Source organism: Strix aluco, chromosome 12 (assembly GCF_031877795.1).
Source record: "Strix aluco isolate bStrAlu1 chromosome 12, bStrAlu1.hap1, whole genome shotgun sequence".
Classification (NCBI taxonomy): Eukaryota; Metazoa; Chordata; class Aves; order Strigiformes; family Strigidae; genus Strix; species Strix aluco.
In genome coordinates this window covers 3,761,992-3,772,939 of record NC_133942.1, presented here as the reverse complement: position 1 = coordinate 3,772,939, position 10,948 = coordinate 3,761,992, and the positions used below count along the sequence as shown (strand labels likewise).

Genomic DNA, 10,948 nt, shown 5'->3' with positions numbered 1-10,948 from the left:
TTCACAAAGAGGAGATCCAGCAGGGCACCTTCTCTGGTCAGTTCCCTCACCAGCTGTGTCAGGAAGTTATCTGCCACACATTCCAGGAATCTCCGGGACTGGTCCCGCTCTGCTGTGTTGTATTTCCAGCAGATGTCTGGGAAGTTAAAGTCTCCCACAAGAACAAGGGCAAGAGATCGTGAGATTTCTCCTAAGTGCCTATAGAATATTTCATCCACCTCTCTGTCCTGGGTGGGTGGCCTATAGTAGACTCCCACAGCGACATCTGCCCTGTTGGCCTTCCCCCTGATTCTAACGCAAAGACACTCCACCCTGTCTTCACTACACTTGTACTCAAAGCAATCCTAACAGTCCCTGACATACAGCGCCACCCTCCCGCCTCTCCTGCCTTGTCTATCCCTCCGAAAGAGCTTGTAGCCATCAGCTGGCGCACTCCAGTCATGGGAGACATCCCACCATGTTTCTGTGATAGCCACAACACCATAATTTTCCTGTTGCATCACGGCTTCAAGCTCCTCCTGTTTGTTACCCGTGCTGTGTGCATTAGTATACACGCACTTCAGATGGGCTGATGCCCCCAGCACCTTTTTGCATTTAGAGGTCCTAATTCCAGCCTGACCTTTCACAGGTGTTACCATGGTTACTGATCCATCAATATCCCTTGCATATTTGTTGCGCTGCATATCTCCATCCCTTGCCTCCACTGAGACGGCAGGGTGAGGGTTGTTGCTGGCACACCAGCCCACAAACTCTGGTAATCTACCCTGGGGCTTATGTCTGGGAGTTCCAGTTTTGCCCCTTTCCCCCTTCAAATCTAGTTGAAAGCTCTCACCGACCCAGCTCACTCCTGCCCCAAGATCCTTTCCCCCTCTGGGACAGGTACATCCCATCTGATGCCAAAAGCTCTGGTGTCCGGTGTACTAACCCGTGACTGAACAATCCAAAGCCCGCCGGTAACACCAGTCTCGGAGCCACAAGTTCATCTGTTGAGTTGTCCTGTGATCTTCCTCATCCATCCCCACAATTGAAGGGATGGAGGAGAACACAACTTGTGCCCCCGACCCCTTAACCAGTTTGCCCAAGGCCCTGAAATCTCTCTTCATCACTTTAGGACTTCTCCTGGTAATATTGTTGCTACCTACCTGAAAAATCAAGAGCGGGTGGTAGTCCTTGGGTCTCACTAGAGCGGGGAGTTTTGCCGTGAGGTCCTTGACCCTGGCCCCAGGGAGGCAGCAACTTCCCTGTGAAGTGGGTCCAATCTGCATATGGGGCCTTCGACACCCCTCAGAATGGAGTCACCCACTACAATGACCCTTCTGGGGTTCCTTTTAGAATTGGTTTTAATACCTGGTCTAGAGCAGCCTGGCCTTGGTGGACTTTGATCTTCTTCCTTGTTTGACTCATTTTCTTCATCCTTCTCTGCTTCATTCAAAAGTTCCAGGGCCCCGTATCTGTTGTGAAGGGGCACCACAGAAGGTGAGGGAGGTCGGGAGGGGATTTTCCTGCCTCCCTGAGCAGGGACCTGTTTCCAGCCTCCCCCATCTCTTAGGTCCCCTCCTTCTGCCTGGTAGCAGGAGGGTGAGGGATCATGTACCTCTTTTGGAGCCTCCATTAACTCCCGTTCCTTCAGGGGTGCCAAGGTGCTACTCCACCAATCAATTTCCCTTTCACACTCCCTAATACTTCTTAATCTTTCAACCTCTTCTTTAAGTTCTGCCACCAGGCTGAGCAGGTCATCCAGCTGATCACAGCGCACACGGGTGTTGAGAGGGAGCAAGGTGGGAAGGTCTCCTACCATGGCTTTCTCCCCTCTGCTGGTCATCGGCATGTTCAGGTGCTGGAATGTCCCTTGGCCTGGTGTGACATGGCTCTGTGCTCCTGTCACTCTTGGGAGATGGACTCTCCTCCCTGCAGAAGCTCAAAGGTTGAATCTGGGATCAGAAGTGTGGCAAGGAAAGCTCATGGTTTCATTTATGGGATCACTCTGCGATCTGCTGCCAGGTTTAGCTCTGCCTAGGGGCACCCTGGGGTGGCTGTGGGCCATAGGGTGTATCTATGAGCAGCACTTTCAGAAGGTGCAGAACCAGAGCCTGCAGATCACGGGGCTGTGCTCCACCGCCCATTTTGGGCAGCCTCCACTTGTCCCCTTCCCCAGCTGTCCTGCACAATGGAGGACCCCAGGGCTACACCCCTGCCCATGGGAGTACTTAACCACGTGCACAAGGGGCAGGTGGACCAAGCGATCGTCCCAAAGCACGCACATGGAGAGGCTGAGTGTTTAATGGTCAGCACCTGCACCTGAGGGACAGCAGAAGGTCCAGCCAAGGCTAATGAGCCTGTAGCAAACCCTGGGGTCTCACAAGGCAGGGACCCTACTTGAACTAGAAATCCCAGCAACGCCATGAGCAATATGCTTTTATTAATATGCTCCAGTAGTGGGTGGTAATTTTGTGTGAGCTTATAATTTTGTCACACAGCAGTTTGGGTCTCCTCCAGTGAGCAGAGACTGCAGAGACTGAATCCAATCCCCCCCGGCTGCTGAGAGCCAGGAGCTCATCTCCATCCCCCACCATGCTGCTCCCACTCCCCATTCTTTCTGCACCAGCCCTGGGGTTCTGCCTTCACACCCCCAGAGAAAAGTCGGAGCTAGTGTGTGCAAAGAGCCAGTTTTATTCACAGGGGCACATCAGACATGAAGAAAACAGAAAAAACATACAGGAAATATACAGGGAGGCTCTGCTTTTCATACAAGCGATCACTATTAACAATATTACAGAAAGAATAAATAAAAGTGATGTTGCTACAGGAACCCACAAGAACGATGCTCTCCTCCATTTGCCATGCATGGCCGAGCCTGCAGACCTCGTCCTCCGCAGCTGTGTCTCTTCAGCTTGAAAAATACTTCTCCAGCACCTTTGTTAAAAGCCCTGTCTCCTACAAGAAAAGGCACAACAGTGAGACACTGGGTCCCACACACAGCCTCCACCATCCCCTGCTGGGTACCACGGGGCAGAGGACCAGACAAATGTCCCACGCTGGACCATGATGGCACTTTCCAGGGTGGCTTGAGACAGCACATGAGAAGGAAAGAGCTGGGAGCTTGGCTCCTGCCTCCCATCCTGTGCTCCAACAGCTGGACCACAGCTGACAGACATCAGAGGCAAACTTCACCAGCCCACTGAGACAGCAGCCACTGGGTTGAGGAGCAAGAGCAGCCTCAGGGCCTGATTCAGCAGAGAGCTATGCGAGAAGGCAAAGAGAGACACAAAACCAAGCAGGGAAGAGTTACGGAGGGATTCTGTGGGATTGCATACTGCCCAGAGGTCCCAGGGCCACGCAGGGCAGCATCTGCCTGCCCACAGAAGGGCCCTCCCCACACCCCTGGAGCCGTCCACTCCACACACATGGTCTCACCCTGTCTCCTGGAGAAATGCTGCCACATACCCAAGATGACAAGGGATGGGGACAACCCTCCTCTGCCAGCCAAATCCTTGTCACACACAGCAACAGGGTGGCACTATGAAGCCCCAGCGTGCTGAGAGCCAAGCCCTGCCCGCCACGTGGTTAAAAAGACAAAACAGAAATCCCCATTTGCAAACCCATTCTGCTCCGTGCAACTTCTGCCATCACAAGCACAGAGCAGCATGTGGGCTCCCGTTTTGCAAAGGGATGAGAAACATCTGGAGACAAAACGCAACAGCAGCAGGCAGGGCTAACCCATGTGAAGGGAGAGCAAGCAAAAAGACTAAGCCCTGGGATTTATTTAATGCTTAGAGGGGCCCCACAGAAAGGAAGAACCTGTTTGTGAATGATCAGTGACACCCTCAGAAAAGGAAACGTCCATTGGGTTTTCCCAATAAAAGCCACGTTCCCTCGATACTTATCCTGCCATGAAGCACAGCACATGTGCTGGAGCAAAGCAACACTTAAAGAGTGCATGAACTCCTGCCTTGCTGACCAGGGGGCCAGAGGAAGGGAGGAGCATCTGTGTTTTTCTAAACCAAGTTGAGATGGAAGTGACAGATCCTGAGCAGGGGACAGAGTTTCACAGAGCAGAGCTTTTAAACAGCTTGTTAGGTAGGTGGTGAACAGATCAGCTCAAGCACAGGCTGGCTGCTGACCCCAGGTGTCCAACAACAGTCACACTGAGGGAGAAAGCTGTCAGGGCGGCAGGAATTTGCACTGGCACCGTGTCACCAGCAAGAGCAAGAAAAGTAAGGTCCCACAGAAAAGCGTAACACAGACAGCACTCAAAGGCACCAGCGAGGAGTAGTCCTGCAATATCAACCAGCCGCTCAGAGGCAAGGATGCCCTGGGGGACAGGTGTGGAAGAAAGGAGCAGGAAGGCAGGAGTGGATTCTAATGAGGTGCTCAGAGGTGCCAGAAGAGCAGAACCAGACCCATCACCCAGCAAGGTCTCCGCTGCCACCAAGAGGACAGCTGGCACAGCAGGGGACTGGCCAAGGAGAGGTGAGAGGCTTCGGGGGGAGAAGGTGAGGGGTAGGAACCAGCTGCACATGAGGCACCTAAGTTGTGCAGGGCATCCCAGCTCCTGCTCGAGAGGCATCGGGGCAGGGAGGCAGGCAGCTGCCAGCATCTGCCTGACTGTCAGCCAAATCGCCCTCCTGCAGTGGAGCTGATAGCCAGCACACACACGCCAAAGGCTGATGTCCAGTGCTGGGTGCCACCCTTTGAGCACTGGGAATGGGCACCGACAGGGTCGGCAGGGCACCGGTACCCAGCTGGCAGCCTAAGACAGCACCAGTGCTCGGGGCAGCCTCTGCCCAAGCACATCTGCAGTGCGAGCAGTGACCGTGCGACTCACCTGACAGAGGAGAGCCACAGGGATCACTTGATCACATTCACACCACACGCTCACGAACACAGCGGACAAGGCAGGGCAGCACATCCACCAGCTCTCCCATCATCTCAGGCAGGTAATGCAGCAAATGCCCTTCTCCTCAAAGACTGCTCAGGGAGGAGGGAAAAGTGTTCAGAACCTTCACAGCCCTCTCCTCCCTTTCAGCTGCATCCAAGAAGCAAAAGCTGCAGCAGTGCATCAGTCACAGCACACAGCATCTTAAGGGGAGCGGGGTGAGCTGGTGTCTTCAGCCGTGCCCAGCTGTATCTTCATGGTGGAAAGCCCTCTCTCCCGATGGGACCAGCTCTCTAGGAAAGCCTCAATTTACCTTAGTCTGCTGAAACCAAGTCAAGAAGGTGCTTGAACAATCAGTGCCACTCAGGCTCACATCCCTGCAACTCTGCTACACCTGTGCTTCCCCAAAAAAGCAAAGAATGGGAGCAAGCACTGCCTAAATCTGGATAATAGAAGCTGTTGCAGCGTGACTCGATAGCTCCTCAAGTACAGCAGCTCAGTGGGATAGCACATGTAGGACCTGCCTAAGAGGATTTCACCCCTTTTAGGCTCTCAGTTACTTCCTGCAGGGACTAGAAAGGGCGAGACACCAGGGAAACATGCATGAGGCAACAGACAAGCAGAGCCACACGGACCAAGCAATTCCATCTCCACGTCCCGTGTGAGGATCTGTGTGTGTGTGCATGGCTCCCAGGAGCAGGTTTTCCACCAAGACTTGGGTGAGGTCTGAGGCAAAACCCACACCAAAGAGGCTGAGGATCTGCTGATGCACAACAGGAGTACCAGAGCTCCTGCCTGCTCCCCGAGACCCGCTCTGCAGCAGTACAACGCCCACCCCCCCTCTGCAAGGCATACTAACAAAGCTACGCGCTCCTCAGTGATGAGGGATCCCGACCACAATGACAGACCCAAGATGGGGGCATCAGAAGCCCAAGACCTCTGCAGAACAGCCTCCCTTCCCCTTCACACACAGGGCTGTGTCCCTCTTGGCCTCTCTCTACAGAAATAGAGGGGAGAAAGGATTTCCCTGGCCCTGGAGTGGCTGGGAAAGGGGACATTTCTTCACTGCAGCCACAGTAGCCAGCCATCCTCTTCTGCATCTAGCCAAGGGAGACCCAGATGCTTCCTAACAACCCCTGGGCTGGAGATCACCACTGCCACAGCTCCATCGCAGCATCCCTTGCTTGTCCTCACACCCTTCCCAAGTATTTGGGACTATTAGCCACTGTCCAGCCAGACACAAGCCTAGGGAGACTTCTCCTCTGCTCCTTTATGGATGGTTTTAAAGAAGCAGTTTAAGGAGCAGAAAGGGGGGGAATACACCTCTAGCAGCCGTGCGGATGCTCCTGCCTCCAGCAAGGTTGGCTGATGCAGATTAACATCTCCACCACCTCCCTGCTCTGAGCATCTCCCTCCATCTTAGTCAATATTCACCTGGTCAGTGAGGTCATATTTTCCTTGGTTCTCATCCAAAAGTCTCTCTCGCAAGAGGATTTTCAGGAGCTCACGGGTAAGCAGTTCCATCATGTCCTCCAGCAAGGCTCTGAGAGAAGGACCGAAGACCATCGGCACCGCAGGCTCCTCCGGCGACGCCAGGTGCGGGGAGCCCGTGACACTCTTCTTCCCCATGAAGTGACCTGCAACACAACGCCCTTGTGTGTCCGCACGAGCCCCGGGGGGGAGGCAGGGGCTGCGGCTGTCACCTGCCGCCTCACGCCAACACCAGCCGACGAGCCGCACCGAGCGAACCTCACGCCTGAACCACCCGAGTACAACAAAGTGAGGAGAAACCCGGAGATGCCAGGTCCTGCACGGGACTTTGGGGAAACTTCCCCGGGATCTCCGGGCCTGAGGAGATGCTGGAGCCGTCACCAAGGGGCGGAGGTCGCCTCAGCCCTGCCCCGCTCTCCTCCTGCCCCGCAGGCCGGGGGGTGCCGAGGAGGGGCCGGGGGCGCGGGGAGCCGTGCCCTGCGCTGCCCCGCTCCCACGGCCGCGTCCCCGTCCCCCCCTCCCCCGGTACCTGTGGCCCAGAGGTTGCCGCGGGGATTGACCTTGATCTTGGCCGCCTGGCTGCGGTGCTCGGCGAAGTCGAGGTGGACGGCGGGCCCCAGCGCGGCGCCGCACAGCAGCAGCAGGAGGCAGCGCAGCGCCGCCATGGCCGCCCCGGCGGGACCCGCTCGCGCCGCCGCCACCGCCCGCCTTATAGCCCGCGGGGGCGGGGCCAAGGCCCGTCCCGCCCCCCCCGCGCCCCTCAGCCCCCCCGTCCTCAGCCCGCGCCCCGCGCTGCTCCCTCCGCCCGGGACGGGCCGCCCCACCCCGGGGCTCTGCGCTCGCCCAGCGGTCGCCATCACGGGAGGCGATGGGGGAGGGTTTGCCCCCCTCAGCCCGGGCTGCCTGTTGCTCAATCATCCAGGTTGGAAAAGCCCTTGAAGCTCCTGCAGTCCAACCATGAACCTCACCCTGACCGTTCCCAACTCCACCAGATCCCTCAGCGCTGGCTCAACCCGACTCTTCAACCCCTCCAGGGATGGGGACTCCCCCCCTGCCCTGGGCAGCCCATTCCAACGCCCAACAGCCCCTTCTGCAAAGAAATCCTTCCTAAGAGCCAGTCTGACCCTGCCCTGGCGCAGCTTGAGGCCATTCCCTCTTGGCCTGGCACTGGTTCCTTGGCTCAAGAGACTCATCCCCCCTCTCTGCACCCTCCTTTCAGGGAGTTGTAGAGGGCCATGAGGTCTCCCCTCAGCCTCCTCTTCTCCAGACTAAACCCCCCCAGTTCCCTCAGCCGCTCCCCATCAGACCTGTGCTCCAGACCCTGCACCAGCTCCGTTGCCCTTCTCTGGACACGCTCGAGTCATTCAATGGCCTTTTTGGAGTGAGGGGCCCAAAACTGAACCCACTCACCGAGGGGCGGCCTCACCAGTGCCGAGTCCAGGGGTGAGATCCCTTCCCTGTCCCTGCTGGCCACGCTAGTGCTGACACAAGCCAGGATGCCATTGGCCTTCTTGGCCACCACCACCTCCTGCTTCTGCCTCTGCCTGGGAACATCCCCCATGGTGCTGCACATGGCCTTGCAAGGACATCAGCCACCGCCCTTGGACACAGCCTCTCTGGGCTCGCAGATTGTTATGGGCCCAGCTCTCCAAGTAATAATCACCCTGACCCTCATCAACAGCCAGTTGCTCTCTTTGAACCCTGCCTCCAGGTACGTGGCCTGGGAGACCTTGTTGGTGAAGACTGAGGCAAAGGCATTGGAGTCCCTCAGCTTTGTGTCAACTATCATTTGCAGCGGTGCCTTTGTGAACGCTTCTTCAACCTTCTACAACTAAAGGAGTTTGTTGAGATGTGCAAGGAACATCAGATCTTCCATATCTAAAGTAATACTTGTATAACTATAGTTACAGAAGATCTGATGTTCCTTGCACATCTCAACAAACTGAGCTTTGGCTTTCCTAATGTTGTTCCTACAAACCCAGATAACATTTCCAAATTTCTCCTTCATGGCCTGTCCATGCTTCCACCTCCTTCATACCACCTTTTCGCACTGGAGCAAGTCATGAGTTTCATTCCCAGTTTAGCCAAACCCATCTCCCAGTACATCTACTTGTGTACCTGATTATGGGGATGGACTTGGAAGATCCTGTCCTTAGAGACCTGCCAGCTCTGCTGAGCTCTTTTACTCTTCAGAGTGGCCTCCCACAGGACCCCTGATAGGTTACCAGCTCCCTGTAGGGTGAAGACCAGTCTGTGAATCACTACTCACTTTTTCACTCTTCAGGATCTTGCAGACCACTATTTCCTCATCACTACACCCAAACCTGCCACCAGTTATCACATTCCCCATCAGTTCTTCCTTTTCCATTAATGGGATGGAGCTATGTCCAGCCATACCAGGGACAGAGATAGTGGGGGCATGGGACACAAACTGCTTATGCCCAGGGATCAAGTGAAGTAAAGTCCATGTAAAACTGGAAGCATTTAATCTGAGGGCCCCGAGACACAGGTTGTGCTCTATTTCTTCTCATCACCTGCCTGCATCCCATAGGGGCTTTCAGGCTCCTCCAGGTTCCACGTTTATACAGGGGTGCTCTCAGGGATTGGACTGCAGCAGGACAGGCCTGTGTATCTGAAATGGTAAAGAAAAGATGAGTAAGAGTGCCCAGAAATCGTGCCCAGCATGGTGGGCTTTGAATTATCTCTATTTTATGTTGTATACACAGACCACTACCAGGAAGCAGGTCTGAAGGGTTGGGGACCAGCCAGGATCAGGTGGCCAACAATGCAGCTCTCTCAAGAGCCACAGTACCTGAGAGGTAAGCAGAACAGACTCAGAGATGGTGACCAAGTTCAGAGAGAGTCCAGCCCATCAAGCGTGTTCATGATGAGGCAGGTCCCAGGACAAGCTGCAGGTCAGGATGAGGTCTGGTGGGGGTAACCAGGGTCAGACACAGTCCAGACAGGTCTGTAGTGATAAGACTGGTCTGATATCAGGTCACATCAGTCCACAGCCAGGCACTGGAAACCAATGCTCCTACAACATCAATCAATGACAGACTAAAGGCTTGGGGCTGAGCTTAAACGCGTTTCTGGGCTCATGGGAGTGGAGGGTGGAGTCCCCAGGTGAGACCCATTAAGGCCTATTAGTGTCCTCAGGGCCCTGACAGCTTCTGCCAGATTTACAGCTCCATAAATTTGCAAGGAGGTGCTGGCTGGTGGGGGAGGAAACCACTGAGATGACCCAGTTCTCCTGGGAACTGGCACAGGGCAGATTTATTAGCAATGCCCTCCTCAGCATTTACCGCTGTTCAACAGAAAAGGGCTAGAGGAGATTCAACACTGCTCTAAGGTTATGGGAAGGAAAGAAATTAAAAAAGAACTCCTGAGTCAGACATGCATCCTTCCAAACTGTGTGTGCGTCCCCTCGGGTGGCCACTGGCTGGTCAGCACGTGCTCCCGTACCGTCTGGGAGGTGTGCGGTGGTGACTGCTGTGGCCGACGAGGAAATATTGCCTTCTAGGTGGTCCACCACCATCAGGGGGGTGGCTGCCTCCACTAGCTTTGTGCCTACAGGTGCCGGAGGTCCTGGGCTGCAATGGGGAATCTCGCTCCTCTTTCTCACCATGCTCCTTCCCTGGCTGTGTTCAGCAGTGCTGCCGAGCAGGGCAGTGCTGGGCCCACGTCTCTGCTCGTCTTTGGAGGAGATGGCCTTGTTGGGCGCGCCCACCATGGATGTGGCATTTGCAGCACTGAGGCCCTGACCCTCACGCTCACATCGTGTCACCTTCATCTCCTCCATCAAGTCAGCCGGTCCAGCTGCACGCACACACGCACACACACACACACACACATATTCTTATCTATTTCCTCTTGCAGCCCGTGTCCCTTCTCCAACGTGCTGCGCTGCCGCTGTGTACTGATAAAACATGGCTTGAAATGGACTGACATCATCTCAAACCTTTTTTTCAAAACCGTTTTAAATTCACTCATGGTGATGAAAGTGCTGGAAATTTGGGGTGCCTGGAGAAGGCTTGGGATGTAGTCAGGATAGCAGCAGGAGGAGGAGGATGTGAGGTCCAGGGAGGGTGCTGGGTGTGAAGGAAGAGCTTGTGACTGCCCAGCACTGGCACAGATGAGTCTGGTTTCTCCTCTTGCTGGGGAAGGGGCATTATGTGGGAAGCTGAGCTGCATTCCTCCACAGGTGCTTTGGAGCTGCTGGCTCTACGGCACAGGCAAACTTGTCTGCTGCTTTTCTCCCAGAAATGCCAGGGCTTCGTTCGGGCAGCTGCAGCGTGCTGCTGGGGAGGAACCTCTCTCTGTGACAGGGTCCAAACTCTGCCTGTCCTGGTGCTGGCTTCCTGGTGCTGGCTATAGACTCTGTGTCCTTGGACACAGGCAGCCAGAGGCAGGGAAGAGCGAGAGGAGGGGTTACCTGTAGGATTATGGAGGATGAAGCCAGGGATAAAGTGTTACCAATTACAGAGAGGGCAGAGAAAAGAGCCCCGGGCAATTACGGCACCTAGCAAAGCATGACGGGGGTTAAATCCTGCTCCTTCAGGGCAGCACAGTGCTCCTCAG

General features: G+C 55.3%; 1 protein-coding gene across 1 annotated transcript; it reads right to left on the bottom strand.

The window, feature by feature from the left end:
• Positions 1–2,647: 2,647 nt before the first annotated feature.
• On the bottom strand, positions 2,648–7,033 carry NMB (neuromedin B). The gene is made up of 3 exons (XM_074837546.1): positions 6,897–7,033; positions 6,311–6,513; positions 2,648–2,934 (listed from the first exon to the last, which is right to left on the bottom strand). The coding sequence occupies exons 1-3, from the start codon at positions 7,030–7,032 to the stop codon at positions 2,887–2,889; spliced, it is 387 nt and encodes a 128-aa protein (XP_074693647.1). The 5' UTR covers position 7,033; the 3' UTR covers positions 2,648–2,886.
• Between the last annotated feature and the right edge of the window lie 3,915 nt (positions 7,034–10,948).

Excerpts from the sequence above, each read along its gene's own strand:
- NMB (XM_074837546.1), bottom strand. The coding sequence starts at position 7,032 with ATGGCGGCGCTGCGCTGCCTCCTGCTGCTGCTGTGCGGCGCCGCGCTG. Across the intron at positions 6,514-6,896 it reads CGGCAACCTCTGGGCCACAG|GTCACTTCATGGGGAAGAAG; the intron begins GTACCGGGGGAG and ends GTTGTGTTGCAG. Across the intron at positions 2,935-6,310 it reads AATATGACCTCACTGACCAG|GAGACAGGGCTTTTAACAAA; the intron begins GTGAATATTGAC and ends CTTTTCTTGTAG.